Source organism: Aotus nancymaae, unplaced genomic scaffold, assembly GCF_030222135.1.
Source record: "Aotus nancymaae isolate 86718 unplaced genomic scaffold, 86718_ANA_hifiasm-v0.15.2.pri h1tg000057l, whole genome shotgun sequence".
Taxonomy (NCBI): domain Eukaryota; kingdom Metazoa; phylum Chordata; class Mammalia; order Primates; family Aotidae; genus Aotus; species Aotus nancymaae.
This window is the reverse complement of record NW_026988471.1, coordinates 28,205,437-28,221,537: the sequence shown is the minus strand read 5'-3', so window position 1 is coordinate 28,221,537 and position 16,101 is coordinate 28,205,437. Positions and strand designations below refer to the sequence as shown.

The 16,101-nt window shown below is 49.7% G+C and overlaps 1 protein-coding gene across 1 annotated transcript in view; it reads left to right on the top strand.

The window, feature by feature from the left end:
• Nucleotides 1-16,101, top strand: part of ALK (ALK receptor tyrosine kinase) — a 752,988-nt gene that overhangs the window by 712,709 nt on the left and 24,178 nt on the right. The window contains exons 21-25 of the mRNA XM_064363964.1: nt 1,192-1,282; nt 1,391-1,455; nt 2,929-3,058; nt 11,281-11,378; nt 15,430-15,522. Of these exons, the coding sequence (XP_064220034.1) occupies nt 1,192-1,282; nt 1,391-1,455; nt 2,929-3,058; nt 11,281-11,378; nt 15,430-15,522 (477 nt within the window). The remainder of the gene's footprint in view (nt 1-1,191; nt 1,283-1,390; nt 1,456-2,928; nt 3,059-11,280; nt 11,379-15,429; nt 15,523-16,101) is intronic.

Here is a 16,101-nt window from a genome sequence, read left to right as displayed (position 1 = left end):
TTGCCGCAGCAACGGCAGGCTGCCTCAGTAATGGCGGACGCCCCTCCCCCACAGAGCTGGCCCATCCCAGGTTCAGCTGTGCTTGCTGTTAAACTCTCAACCCAGAGCGTTTCCAATTGCTGTTTTTTTGTTTTTGTTTTTGTTTTTGTGGGAGTGGGACCAGCCGGGCCTGATCTCCTGGCTCCCTGCCTCAGAGCCTTTTATTTTTTCATTGAACGGTCAGCCCTCTCCCAGGTGACCTGGTCGCCTGTTGAATAGGCGCTGGGATCTGTGTGATTTCCCATGCGGCGACCCACTGCACCACTGAAACCGCAGCTCTGAGATTTGTGGCGCTTTTTCTGCCTGGGAATCTCCTGGCCTGGCTCCCTGTTTCAGCTCCCCTTGCTGGCTAAGTGGGAACACAGTCCCATTTACTCTGCACTGGGAGCGGCTGCACCGGGGCACAGGCAAAACAGCTGCGCCGGCCAAAACAGCCATGCTGGTGACCTGCGGGGCTCCTCCGCCTGCGAATCTCCTGGTCTGTGGGCAATAAAAATCCATCTGGAAATGCAGCGTCCACTCACCCTCTGCACTTTCACTCAGAGCTGCAATCCTGAGCTGGATCTAACCGGCCATCTTGGAACTCCTCCCTAATTTTTGTCACTCCTATATGTTTATGGAGTTTATGCAATGAGAGAACTAGGGCTCTCAAAATTTACTCAGGTATGCCCTTTCCAAGCCTCCCTGGCCCCCATTCCCTCCAGGGGAGCAGGGAAGCAAAGGGCCCCTCCTCTGAGCATCTAGAGCAGCTGTGCCTTCCTCTGTCGCTCACTGCCACACTCCCCAGCCAGTACCCACTGGTGATCTGTCTCTCCCCAAGGAGCATGAGCCTCCCCAGGGAAAAGCCATGGCTTATGCCCCCTATGTCCCTGGCAAATAGCAGAGACTCAGTAACTACTGACTGAATGAATAAACAGTTGACCATTGTCATGAATCCCTGGCTGGAATCCTTCTTACCGGTTTTCCCCTGAAGAACCAGAGGCCCGAGACTGCACAGTAAAGCCATGTTGAGGGAGTTACTCCTGAGAGTGTATGTTACCCCCGGCCTCTTGTGTGTGTCCGCTAAACGTGACACCTGCACTCAGGAGCCCCAGCTGCCTCTTCCTTGTGGCCTGTTTGACTCTGTCTCACCTTGTCTTCTCCTTTGCACAGGGGTCTGGGCCATGGCGCCTTTGGGGAGGTGTATGAAGGCCAGGTGTCTGGAATGCCCAGCGACCCAAGCCCCCTGCAAGTGGCTGTAAAGGTAAGAAGTGGCTCACCCTTGAGCCTGACCTTGCCCTGCAGTCTCTATAGACTGCGGCTCTCAGCTCACAGCCTCCTTGTCCTCCCCACCCTCCCCTTCTGTGCCCAGACGCTGCCTGAGGTGTGCTCAGAACAGGACGAACTGGATTTCCTCATGGAAGCCCTGATTATCAGGTAAAGCCACAGAGAGACACCCTCACCCCACCTCCCCATCACCGCAAAGCACCTGGAGACCTTTCTAATAGATCAACGTCTCCAAGGGAAATGGTGTTGTCCCCAGCATGTCCTCTCTTCTCCAGTAGGAGACTCCCAAACATTCTAGACACCTCTTAACCAGAATGGAACAACCCCTGATGGTTGTCTCAGAAACTAAATCTGTGTGGCAGAATGATCGTGCTGGTATCGCTGTCTGCAACCAGCATCCCTGCTGTTATCCAGTGGTTCTTCTTCCCTCACTGTTCCTTAAGAAGTACAGCATGCTAGCTTTTGACAATACAAGATATAATCTCCCTCCAAGACCCTTCACCAGTCCCAGTAAATGGGCTCCAACTATGATGGGATGTCACCCCATCCTCACCTCCCGTCAGCAGGGCTGAGTCTCAGCTAGCTGTGCCTTTTGACTTGAGGCTCCAGGGTCTGGATTTAAGCTCAGAATCTCAGTGCCTGGGGCTCCCAAGAGCGTCCACTGTGATGGCAGATCCCCTCAAGGAGGAGGCAGACGTTTGACCTCAAGATCAGGTGAGGGCTCATGGCCCCCTGTTGCACTGGGAAGACTCTGAACATCCTGACAGGTGGAGGCAGACTGGGACGTCCCCTTGGTGGAAGTGGTAGGGGTAACAAGGCCAGGCAGTGTAAGTGATATGGTTGTGAAGTCTGGAGCCACCAGAGGACACACAAAATAACATTTATTTTCTGATGATACATCTAATTCCTGATTATGAATAAAACTTGGCAAGTATGAGATTATATTGAAGGAGACCCAAATCGCTCAATCTCACTACTTGGTAGTAACTAACCATTATATGTTGGTATCTAATCACCCAGTCTTTCAACACTTGGGGAGGTGTATATACATGTATGTATGCACACACATGCATGCCTGTGTTGGCCCATGTGGAATTCCTAGGCCCCACTGCCCTGTGTCCTAAAGGGATCATGTTAACAAGAAACCCCGAATCTGTGTCCCTCCCATGGAGAATCTACAGGAAACTGATGGACTTGTGAGCCCTTTTCCTGGCTCGGTTTCACACGCTGTCACCTGGCGAGTCTCACTTAGTCTCTCTTAGAAGCAGTAGTTTTGCTTCACCTTCTGCCTGAGGCCTTCCTGGGAGAAACCAACCATGAATTCTAGTGCCCAGTCCATGCACCAGTATCTGAGAAGGTCACTCTCCTGCCCCTGTGCAGCATCCTCCCACCTCCGGCCACTCTCCTGCAAACGGAACTCCTGCAGAGCCTGCCCGGGTTCTTCCCACCTGCTCACCAGTGAGATTCTGGGTTCAGGCTCAGGGAGGGACTCCTGCTCCCCATATTCACAGAATGTATTTATGCATTGTAGCTGCTAAAAATGTAACTTTGTATCCTGCTCCCCCCAGCTTAAGATTTGCCTAGACTCAGTTAATGTTGGTTACACTCCCTTCTGCTCTGCAGCAAATTCAACCACCAGAACATTGTTCGCTGCATCGGGGTGAGCCTGCAAGCCCTTCCCCGGTTCATCCTGCTAGAGCTCATGGCCGGGGGAGACCTCAAGTCCTTCCTCCGAGAGACCCGCCCTCGCCCGGTGAGTGAGAACCAGTCCTTGCTACAGTGGTTGTGCCAAGAACAGGAGCAAGGATGGAAGGAGCAAGAGTGGGCAGCCTGGGTAGCAAGTTCCCCCGGTGGGACCCAGGGAGTCAGTTTTGGGCTTGGGTAGAGGGGTGACAGGCTGTAAGGGAATGGACAGAAAACAGAGGTAGATGATGGCTGAGCCCCAGCTCCGAGGAGTTTGTCCAAGGCTCCTGCAAAACATTTGTGTTAGTCCGTTCTTGCACTGCTATAAGAACTACCTGACACTGGGTAATTTATAAAGAAAAGATGTTTAATGGGCTCATGGTTCTGCAGGCTGTACAGGAAGCATGGCTGGGGAGACCTCAGGAAACATAATCATGGCAGAAGGGGAAGGAGGCATGTCTTACATGCCTGGAGCAGAAGGAAGACGGGGGGCTGTGCTGTACACTTTTAAACCAGATCTCATGAGAATTCACTGTCACAAGAACAGCAAGGGGAAATCCACCCATGATCCAGTCACCTCCGACCAGGCCCCTCCTCCAATGCTGGGGATTACAATTCAACATAAGATGTGGGCAGGGACACGAATCCACACCATGTCGGCATTCTATACCCTGGGTCCATTCTCATGGCCCGCTGACTCTGAAAAACCAACTAGAGACAAACACAGAGGGGAACTTTCGTGCGAGCCGTGTCGCTACTCAGGAAACTGACCTGGGCAGGTCACTCCGCAGCTACTCATGCAGAGCCTGCTCTCCTCATGTCTCAAGTAGGAATAATAATGCCTGGACATTCCAACTTTGTATTTAGGAAGGTGCTACACACATCTTATCGTTAAGGGAACAGAGCTTGGGAAGTGAAGATACTCAGGGTGGACCCAGGAATCCCAATTTCCAGCTCCAACTTGACCGTTAGATGCCCACGTGGTTTAGGGCAGTCTTTAATCTTTAACCTGGGTATCTTCATGGGTGAGATCTGAGGGGTTGGACTAGAACATCTCAAAAGTGGATCTAAATTATTAAACGTAGCACTCTGGGCAGACCCAGAGCCCAGCTGCCCATGCCTGGGTCTGCAAGTGTTCAGCAGGCCCTGGGTACCAGGAACTGGAGCTGAGCAGGCCGCAGGGTTAGGATCTAAGCTTCCTCAAGGAACCGCTGTACTATGGGGATGCAAGGAAGACTTGCACAGTAAAAGCAGTGACCACACTTCCACCCCAGGAAAGCAGGGAAGGACTGACAGCCAGCTGCTACAGAAAGCCCAGCCTGACCGCACTGCTCACAGGGACTCAAAGTGGTGGCGGAAGCCCTGCAAGGTCATAGCTGTTCTGATCTCCACCTTCAGTCAGGATCCATGTAAAATACCTTCTTCACCTTAGGAGCCTCCATTCTGTTTCTACAACCCACTGCGTGACCCATCTCAGTATCTAAGAATAATACTGTCTTCCCCCTTGTAAAAAGGAATGTGTGTGCCCGTAGGCATACCTGGCAGGAGGACTGGGCAAGAGCAGGGAGATAGAGACTACCCGTCTCAGAAGAACCCTCATCAGCCAGCATCCTCCTCAGAGCGTCCGCATTTCTCAACACCACCCTATGAACAGACAATGCAGATCTCTCTCCAGTTCTATGGATGGGAAAACCGTGGCCCAGAGAGATGATGGGACTTGTCATGGCCACACAGGAAGTATGAGAGCTGGGACTAGAACTCGGGCCTCGTGACTCCTGATTCAGTGCTGTCCCCTCTGGGAAGCTGAGAACTATCAAGGTGGGGTTGGGTCCTTGAAGCCGACACTGCCAGGCATCCAGACGTCTCCTCCAGGGTCCAGGCGTCAGATTCACTGGCTTTCCCACCACCGCCTAAGAGGCAGAGCTTTTGGTCCTCATGCCCGGAGATTCTCAGCAGCGTTAATGGCAGTGGGGGACATGCGGCATCACGCTTTGGGAAGAGGCACAGCTCTGGTTCTCCCACTGGACCTTCCTGAGGCTTTTGCAAAGGAGAGGGACTTGGCAAAGGGAATCTGGGAGCCCAGCACTTGGAAAGTTCAAGGACTTTGGGGGCAGGAGGGAGCAGGAGTGAGGAATGGGCTCCCCCTCTCCCCCCTCCCCCTCCCCCTCTCCCCTCCCCCTCCCCTTCCCCTCTCCCCATCCCCCCTCTCTACCCCTCCCCCTCTCCCCTCCCCCTCCCCTTCCCCTCTCCCCATCCCCCTCACCTCCCCCTCCCCCTCTCCCCCTCCCCTTCTCCCCCCTCCCCCTCTCACCCTCCCCTTCTCCCCCTCCCCCTCTCCCCTCCCCCTCCCCTTCCTCTCTCCCCATCCCCCTCTCACCTCCCCCTCCCCCTCTCCCCCTCCCCCCCTCCCCCTCCCCTCCCCCTCCCCCTCTCCCCCCTCCCCCCTCCCCTTCCCCCTCACCCTCCCCCTCTCCCCCTCTCTCCTCCCCCTCCTCTTCCCTCCCCCTCCCCCTCTCTCCCCTCTCCTCCCCCTCCCTCCCCTCTCCTCCCCCTCCCTCCCCCTCCCTCCCCCTCTCTCCCCCTCTCCCCCTCCCCTCCCTCTCCCCCTCCCCTCTTCTCTCTCCCCTTCTCTCTCCCCCTCGCCCCCCTCTCCCCCCTCTCCCTCCCTTCCTCTCTCCCTCTCTCCCTCTGCCTCCCTCCCTCCCTCTCCCTCCCTCCCTCCCTCCCTCCCTCCCTCTTCCTCCCTCCCTCCCTTTCCCTCCCTCTCCCTCCCTCTCCCTCCCTCCCTCTCTTAAAGACAAAGGCTTTGTCATCATCTCTTTTTTGATGATGAAAGATGATTGCAATATATTACAAAGAACAAAGTCCAGCAAGGAAATTCAGGTCGTTCTTTCTCTCACCACCCCCACCCTCAGAGAATCAGAACAGGAGCCTGCTCCCAATTTCTGACCTCTAACAGCAGGTACCACGTGAGGGATGCCCACAATGGGGAAGTGGCCTGCCCTTGGAAAAGCCACATCTCAGGGCCAGGGTCCCACCCTCACCCAATCTGCTCTTTCAACCCCTGGCCCTGCTTTTCCTCTGAGTGACTCTCATTGCCAACCAGGCATACCCAGGCAGCACCCCAGTCATGGTCCTTCCCGCCTCCCATACACCCACCCAGGGTGGGAAGCCCAGGAGAGCTGTCCTTCCTGAGATCCCTGGCACATGAGAGCTGATTTCACATGTCCAGTTGTGGCCTTCCAGAGCCACCTACGTGGATGTGTTTGTGGCAGCAGCTTCCCTGGGGCTTAGAGGATGTGCTTGTCTTCCTGCATGGATTCTCAGGGCCACAAAATCCAACTTCATAAGATGAGGATTCAGTGGACCATGAGAAAGGAGCATGATTTCCAGCGGACAGAGGGGACTGATTTCAGTAAATTCTACACAGGATGAAGGAGGGTGAATTGGCCAAGGGACATGAGGGATGGAGAGACGTGTGCCATAAAGAGAGAGTAGATGGAGCTGTGCCTCCAGGTTCTGAAACTCGGACTTCAGAGGCCTGAATTCCACTTGATTTGCTTGTTTGAATCATTCTGATACTCCCAGGAATTCCCTGATGACCTACTGTGTGCAGGCACCAGGCTTGGGGCACAGAATCAGATAAGGTCTCTGTCCTCACTTTCTGCCCGCTCTGGAGCTCAGCGACTCCATAGACCTTAGATCAGAATGCAAGGTCCTTTGAGATGGGATAAAAGGCTCTGGCCTCAGACAACATCTGTGCAGACGTAGTGGACAGAGTGGGTGCCCAGGTCAGCCATGCCTGTCATGGAAACGAAATGCATGGATACAGGTGAAAACATCCCTTGGTCACAGGACTCCACATCTTCAAGAATGAAGATCCCTTTTTAATGTCAAAAAAAATTCTACAGACCCAGTATTTATTCAGTAATATTTCTGCAGGGCTTCCTATAGGTAAGAGCTAGGGATAGGGAAGAGCTGTACTTTAATATCTATGAATTCAGTCAATAATGACAAAAGCCATTCAGAAGCCAGTAACCCCTTTGTAAAGGTGTGGGTCACTGATCACAACAGCGTCATGACTATCTGGGACCTGATAGTGCCTGTGGGCAGTGGCTGTATGGAAGACGTTCAGAATGCAGGTGGCTTCTTGGGTCCTAGAGTCTCTGATGTGGACCAGTGATGACAGTGCTGGCTCCAAGCACATAAGGGGCATCCAGCGCCAAGGAAAAGTGAGGACTTCTCGCCGTACTTTTTTTCTTTTTTTTTTTTTTTTGAGATGGAGTCTGGCTCTGTTGCCAAGGTTGTGGCTCAATTTTTGCTCACTGCAACTTCCACCTCCCAGGTTCAAGTGATTCTCCTGTCTCAGCCTCCCGAGTAGCTGGGATTACAGGCATCTGCCACCATGCCTGGCTAATTTTTGTATTTTCAGTAAATACAAAGTTTCACCATGTTGGCCAGGCTGGTCTCAAGCACCTGACTTCAAGTGATCTGCCCGCCTCGACCTCCCAGAGTGCTGGGATTACAGACGTGAACCACCGCACTGGGCTGTTCCTCACCGCTTTTCAAAGTGGGCTTCTGCTGCATTTTCTGTTTTCTGTTCCCATCTGCATTCTTTGCCTCTTTTTCATCCTTCCCTCTCATCTTTATACGCATCAATTTTAAAATATCTGCTGGGCACGGTGGTCTCACACCTGTAATCCCAGAACTTTGGGAAGCTGAGGCGGGAGGATTGCCTGAGGTCAGGAGTTCAAGACCAGTCTGGCCAACATGGTAAGATCCCGTCTCTACTAAAAAGATACAAAAATTAGCCAGGCCTGGTGGCAGATGCCTGTCATCCCGGCTACTCGGGAGGCTGAGGCAAGAGAATCACTTAAACCTGAGAGGAAAAGGTTGCAGTGAGCCGAGGCCATGCCATTGCATTCCAGCCTGGGTGACAGAGCAAGACTCCGTCTCAAAACAAAATTCCTATTCTGTTTTTCACTTGGCAAAAGGGTTCCTACCCCTTTTCCTGATGGTTCATCTCTGAATAGTTAGTGAGAAGCTATTAATACTTTAGAAAAGGAACAATCTCAATGTTATCCTATTTTATGTTTAGAATATATTATCCTTTGGGAATAGCCCCTCAGAAGCTGTGACACCAAACAAATCATTCCTGTTTCCTCACCAGTAAAAGTAGGATGCTGGCCTAAAGGGCGTCCCTGAAGGGAGCGTACACCGTGCATACCGCACATATGCACACCACACACATACACACGCAGACACACCACACACCCCCACACATACCACACACACACAACACATACACAAAACACGCATATGCACCACACACACGCACACCCCACACCCCACAGCTTGCTGACCATCTGCCCTGTGCAGCTGATTAGTGGAGCAGTTCATCTGCTCTGAGCAGCCAAGGACAGGGAACCAGATCAGCCTGGCCCATGGTCGGTGCCTGGAGAGACTTGGTCCCTGCAGCACTCCAGGCTCCTGGGGTTTCTGAGACATCTATGGCCCTTGTACCCTGGTGATGGGTGCTAGGACACAGAGGCTGGCAGGAGGAGAATCTTGCTAAAGGCTCTAGCACAGCTAGGACTGCGGCCTCCTCTGGTAGGGACAGAGGGCATGTTCCTGAAGAGGGAAAAGGTATTTCTAGCACCACAGCAAAACTGATGAATGTTTCTCACAGAAATATGTCACCTTTCCCAGGAGATGGGACTGTGTCTCACATGGTGCCTGGTACCTCTGCCCCTAATGAGGTCTCCAGAGAACACACGAAACCGTTCTCTGAGTCCCCCTGGCCTTGCATGTGGCAACCCCTCAATACCTCGGGTCCCCTGATGAGGCAATGCATGGGGCTGCTGGTGTGGGTGCTCCTGACAACGCAGGGAGACTGACGGTCCCACGTCCCTGTCACAGATGAAATGGTGGCTCCCAGAGTCTGAGCAGCCAGCCCCAGGCCACACAGCCAGGAAGGGGCCAGCAGGGTGGAGCCCGGCTCAGCATGACTAGCCACTGAAGGGTGCTGTTTGCCATTTGTGTGTGCTGTATCCAAGTTCGGTGTCCAACTCTTTGCCCCAGGAGGGATGCAGAGGGCTGCACTAGCTAGCTATGCCCTGTGAGTCTAGATTCAGCATCAGGTTTGCCAGTGTCCACAGCTCCTCCCACCCCACCCCACCCATGCATACAGCCCCTCCCAGACACACCACACACACAACACATGCCACATACACACAAAACACATACACACCACACACATATACACAACACATCACACACACCAGATATATGCACAACACACACAATACACCATGCACAGATACACCACACAGACATTCACACCACACACACCACACATACCACACACACATACAAAAAAACACATGCCACACATGCACATAACATCCACACTACACACACGTGGGGCACTGTATTCACACACCCCATCCCTCCTCAGGCACTCTCTCCTAAGACGCTCTATTTTAACTCCTTGGATCCTGCCTCTCCCAACCAGATCCTTAAAGCCCATCTCCAGACAGCTTTGGCTCCACCCTTGTTAGCTCTGTGATCTGAACTGAGTCGCTTAGCTTCTCTGAGCCCTCAGCCTTCTCATCATTAGTATGGAGATCACCTTCTCTTCCCTGCCTACCACATGGCAGATCATGTGTGCGCTCTGGGGAAGGTAAGGCACTGGTAGGGGTACTCCCCACTCTCAGGTGTCTCCCCCAGAACTGAAGCATGGCCTAGAGAAGCAAAACTCTGTTCTGACTCCCCCAGACCCATGCCATTGCTCCAAAGAGTCCTGGGGAGGCGCTGATCTATCCCAGAGAAAACCCTCGGCAGGCTAAGTCTGCACCCAGACGCCAGTGACTTCCCCGTGGGTACCTTAGAACTAAAAAGCCCAGTTTTCAGCTCCTTCTTTGAAAGAAAAGCGAAATGGGAGCACTCCAAGCCTGAATTTCCTGCAGGGTGTTTGCCCAGGTGCTCAAGAGTCACCAGCTTAAACACCTTTCTCGGGGCAGCCCTAGAAGGGAGTGGATTTGACACCCTACCTGCATGCGCTTTCTTGGGTAGGTATTTGGATCATACTCCTACAGGTAAATCCTGGCCTGGGGCTATAATCAACCAGACATCCAACACTCACTGAACCCCCAGAGTGTATCCAGCATTGTGCTGGGTGCTGTGGGAGGGTGAGATCCCTGTCTCTAGAACTTCAACAACAGGACTCGGGGAAATGGTGAAATCAACATGGAACAACACAGTGACTCGGTCACTGCATGAGGCTGAGCTGCTGCGCACATCAGGGCTTTAGGAATTAGAGGCCAGGAAGGGATGCTGCCTTCTGAAAAGTCTTCATGGTACTCAGCAAGACTGTCCAGGAGGCCAAGACAAGAGGTCCCCCAGAGGGGTAGGGAGGTGACATCTCCTTTTGTATGAAAGAGACCCCAGGCAGAAAAGCTTAAGATAGCTCTTAATTGCCCAGCATTTCCCAAAAGCTTTTCTTTTTCAATCCACTTTAGCGCTGGATCTGCTTGAAGAAAATTAGTTTTAAGAAATATTTTAAGACATTTAAATAGAGGATTTTTAAAACACCCCTATTCCCTCGTGGTTCCCTCACAAATTTGTTTATAAATTGTGGGTATTCAAATGCTTATGAAGACTAGGGTGAGAGAATGTGCAGAATAAATTGAAAGGGAAATACACCTGCTCCAACCTGCCTTCCCGGAGTCTGGGTGTTCCGAGCCTTCGCTGCACACTAGCATCACATTACCTGGGAAGAGTTCGAATGTACAAATGCTGTGCCCACGCAGAGAGGTGGATGCCTTGGTCTGGGTTGGGACCCAGGCATCTGAATTCTTTCACATGCCTCCAGGTGATTTCTTTGGTTTTTTGTTTGTTTTTTGAGATGGAGTCAAACGCTGTCAGCCAGGCTGGAGTACAACGGTGCGATCTCAGCTCACTGCAACCTCCACCTCCCGGGTTCAAGCAATTATCCTGCCTTGGCCTCCCGAATAGCTGGGATTACAGGCGCCTGCCACCACACACACCTAATTTTTTTTGTATTTTTAATAGAGACAGGGTTTCACCATCTTGGCCAGGCTGGTCTTGAACTCCTGAACTCTGGATCCGCCTGCCTCGGCCTCCAAGTGATTTCTAATGTGCAGCCAGGGCAAGGCCCCTGGTGGAGCTGTGTGTTCACGGTCTGCCTCCTTGTGAGCATTGGAAGCCAGGGTTTCGGATTTCCGTCACTGACAAGCTCCTTCTCAGTGACCCTCTTCTGTCTCCCCACAGAGCCAGCCCTCCTCCCTGGCCATGCTGGACCTTCTGCATGTGGCTCAGGACATCGCCTGTGGCTGCCAGTATTTGGAGGAAAACCACTTCATCCACCGGTGAGTCAAAGTGACCGGGCTTTTCCTGTCCCTCTGTCTGTGTGCTTCCCTGAACATCTCAAGGGCTCACATTTCCCCCTTCAGAGCAGAATATTAGGTTTCCCTCCAGAGTTGTTTGGATGTAGGATGATTCGGCTTTGTTTTTCATAGAGATGGGTCTCACTTTGTTGCCAAGGCTGGTCTCGAACTCCTGGGCTCTAGTGAGCCTCCCGCCTCGGCCTCCTGAAGTGCTAGAATTTCAGGCAGGAGTGATGGCTCCTGTTCCCTTCAGCTTTGTCTTTGAGATGGTAACTTATTCGGGTTTCACTTGCCCCTTATGTAAAACGGGTGTCCTAAAATATCCTTGCCAGGGATCAAGACGTGTAAGTTATTCTTAACCTCCTGTGAGGACCCCTGCCTGTATCTTGAATGTTCAAGTCCTACATCACTTTAAAGTTCCCCCCATATAGAAAACTGGGCTCCTTATGGGGAAGGTAAGGAACGGTGTTTTTGACAATGGGTAGCTCGTAGGCAAGGACACTGTTTATTCATCTTTGTATACTTGGCATATAGTGGAGGTACAATGTTTGTTGGATACACTAATTTTTCTCAAAAAACTCTGAAATGAAGCATAGTGATGATTTTCATTACTTCTATACTTCATTTCTTCTATTATGATTCTTGTGTTTAAAAGCTGTATGGGCTGGGACGTCATGCTATGAACATCATATTTCATGTGAAAGCTGATAACTTTCTCAACTGACAGCTTGAAATCAGAAAAGTAAAATGGATCATCAGGCTCTTTGCAAAGCTCTTCCTTAATGATTTGCCACTAATTTAGTGAATAATAACCTGGTGAACCCAGAATCATTTATTAACACATGTCTTTGAAGAGTTTAAGGCATGTTCATAATAATTAAAATATGTAAGTACAAAGTAGGAAGTGAGAGATGTTGTATGAGCTTAGAAATAGAAAATTATGCAAATATATAACAAGCTGTGCTTTTTCCCTAATAAACGTGGAGAAACGAGAGATCAGGAAGCACACTTGCCTAAGTTCCAAAGTCACTCCTAAAACAAGACCATCAACTCTCAGAAGAGCTTATGCTGTTCCCGTCACTTCATCATCTTGCCCTTCAGTTCTGCCTCTCGCTTCTAACCCTTTCCGTCCTGCAAGTCATGCTGCGTCACAGAAATAATGGAAGCAGAAAAGGAGCTGGGACCAGCTCCATCATCTGCTGCTGCTAAGAGTGTGTCAGTTCTGTTGTTTTTTTTTAAGGTAGTTTTTCAGCCCTTTCCCCGCTCCCCAGTCCTGTTCTTGTCCTTTGCGTGGTACCCAGAATTTTCCATAAATCTCAACTCTGGGCTTTGCGGTTCTATGACTCAGTCAAGACAGAGCTGTGCTCTTTTTGAACTCATCCTTGGCTGGAGTCATCTTTCCATCTTTTGTCCATGTGCTTTAAGTCTGGACTCCTCTGAGAGCAACCTGTGTCACTTCGGTGACCAAATGTCTTCCTTTGCTTAGCATGGGGATTTTTTTTTTTTTTTAATCTCTGCCCATGTTCGTCACCCTAGCATACAGATACTCTGGCTGAGTGATCATGTCCATTTTTTCCTCTGACCTTTTGACATCTGCTTTCCTACAGCCACAAGATATTCTGATGATGTCCAATGCTCTGTTGTTATGATGTTAACAGGATTGCGTTCCCTCAAGTCTCTTCTCACTTCCACATCTAGAAATAGTTACTGAAGGTTAGAATTAGATCCCAGAGTAATCATTTATTGCTCTTTCCTCCTTTTTAAGAAATTAAATTGTGAAACACCAAATCAAGGCGATATCAGATGATCTGTTTTAAGCAAAAGAAAACTTCTGGCAGAAACTGTCCATCTCAATCAAAGCTTTTCTTCTGGAGTAATTTGGTCATTTGTATGGGAAAAGTCTTTCACATATTCTAACTAGCTAAGAGGTCTGTGGGACATACCCACAACAGAGTTGCCTCAGATTCTCTCTCTCCCTCACCCTTTACCTGCTCCTAAGATTCATGGACTCCCACACATGTGTTCTTTTACGCTTTTGGAATTCATAGTGGAACTTCTCATCAGATCCACATGCTTCCATTTTTTAAAAAATTAGATCTTTTCCCTGTGGACATGGTTTATTGCCATTTCATGAATGATGTGTCATTTTACCAACTCTTGGTGTGTTCTATATGTTGCATTTACTTACTTGCCATTAAATTCAAGATCACCTTTTAAAACAACCATTCCATATGCATCAGTGTAAAGACTTTTCTGGAGCCATAAATATTGTTCCTGGTCTATTTTGCTATATTTATCTTGAGAATTAATGGCTATATAGCCAACTATTTTTCTTCCTTTTTGATGTCATATGTGTTATGCGTTTATGGTTTTATAGGGGCATTTTATACACCACCTCAAAATTCAACTTAAACCTCTGGATCAGGTCAGCGACATTAACAACATGAATCTTCCACCTGAACCCATTACTCTGGCACCCTCAGCCATGATCCCCAATCAAGATCCTATTTTTCAAATACAATCCTAGCAGCCAGTTGATTCTCTAAGTCCTTTCTCAACCTAGGATCAGAACTTTCAGGAAACCAGTTGAACATGAAAACAGCAGCTGTGCTCCCTAAGTGCATCTTGTTTTTTTCTGCATAGGACCTTAATATTAGACCCATTCCAACTTCTTCTGGCTGTGTCCTTCATTCGCACATGCATGTCCAGAATGGGGAGCAGTCAGGGAGTAGAAGCTGATGAGTCCTGGAGAGCGGTTGGCCAGGCCTCAGAGATGGGCTACGGGAAAGCAGGCCATCTGGAGTCAACAACAGAGATGACAACTTTATCACCTGAAAGAAGCGATGCTTCAGCCATGTAGCTTAGCAGAGGCTTTGAATAAAATCATGGACCAAAGAACCATAATGGCTTATTTTAAAAAAAAACTTTCGGAGGCCGAGGCAGGCGGATCATCTGATGTCAGGAGTTTGAGACCAGTCTGGCCAAGTTAGTGAAACCCCATCTCTACTAAAAATACAAAAAAATTAGCCGGGTGTGGTGGTGCATGTCTGTAGTCCCAGCTACTTGGGAGGCTGAGGCAGGAAAATTGTTTGAACCTGGGAGGCAGAGATTGCAGTGAGCTGAGATTGTGCCACTGCACTCCAACCTGGGCAGCAAGCAAGACTCTGTCTCAAAAAACAAACAAACAAAAATATTTGGGATTTTTTTTTTTTTCTGAGGCAAAGTCTTACTCTGTCACCAGGCTAGAGTGCAATGGTGTATTCTCCACTCACTGCAACCTCCAATTCCCTGGTTCAAGCAATCCTCCTGCCTCAGCCTCCCGAGTAGCTGGGATACAGGCACATGCCACCATGCCCAGCTAATTTTTGTATTTTTAGTAGAGATGGGGTTTCACCATGTTGGCCAGGATGCTCTCGATCTTCTGACCTCATGATCTGCCCGCCTTGGCCTCCCAAAGTGCTGGGATTACAGCATGAGCCACCGCGCTCAGCCGGGAACATCTTAATCTACTTGAATTTGATATCAGGGAAGCCATGCTGTTTTAAAACACTTTTTCAAACAACTGGCAGGAACCAGCCCGTGCTTTGTACTAAATCTGCCTAAAGCCAAACAGCATTCCTTATGGCCTTATGCTATCTACTTTTAACTTACTTTTTTAAAAATAAAATGAAGACAGTAATAGCACCTTGTATCTTAAAGGGTTGTTGTGAGAATTACAGATGAAGCACTTACAACACTTAGCATATAGTAGAAGGCCAATAAATCCTAGTTCCTAGAAAACTTCATTTCATTCTTACTGTCCCATTAAACATTTTTAATCATTTTCCCTAATGCTTTTCCATTTCTCTGTTAGTTGTGAGGCCTAGAATTGGTAAGGCTGCTTCTCTCATACTGAAGTATGCTATTCCAAAGGAATTATAGGAAAGAGAAGGAACTATTTAAACTTCAGCTTAGAGACAAAATCCTAGCGATGGAGGTTGTACACTTATCTTCCTAGGGATAAAATTAGGAAATGCATTTTCTTTCTTCCCAGAGACATTGCTGCCAGGAACTGCCTCTTGACCTGTCCAGGCCCTGGAAGAGTGGCCAAGATTGGGGACTTTGGGATGGCCCGAGACATCTACCGGTGAGTAAAGAGGGCATCACCCCTCAAGGCCTGTCTCCTCCACCTCATCCCCTCAAGCGAATGGGGTGTCGTTTCTTGTCCCTTATATCATCTCCTGTTACCCTGTCAACTTTCCACCTAAAATTTCACTAAGTCCGTTTTCAGGAAATGGGAAACCTTAATTAGTGACCATGCCTGAAGGCCTAAATCAGGGATCACACTTCCTGCAACAATTGACACCAAGTTCTTCATTAGGTTGTCTATCCTGTCAGTTCCAGTTCCGACTCTCTAACCCTGCCATGCTCTGAGACGGGGATAACTTGGAGACTTGATGTGGAAAGACCTTCAAAGTGAACTTATTTAACTTCTTCAACTCCTATTCTCAATACTCAGGAATCCTAAGTGGCTGTGGCTTCTATCACCCCAGGCACCTGCACCGCAGCTCGGGCAGGACGTGAGCCCAGCTCACTGCTCAGCTGTAGCCATCCCAGGGGATGTGGAGTGTAGTGCAAAACCCATCAGTACTTAGCGCAGACGTATTTTTTTTTTCCCTGTCACATTCTCAAGGCTACATTTTTAATTAATTTTTTTTCAATTTTA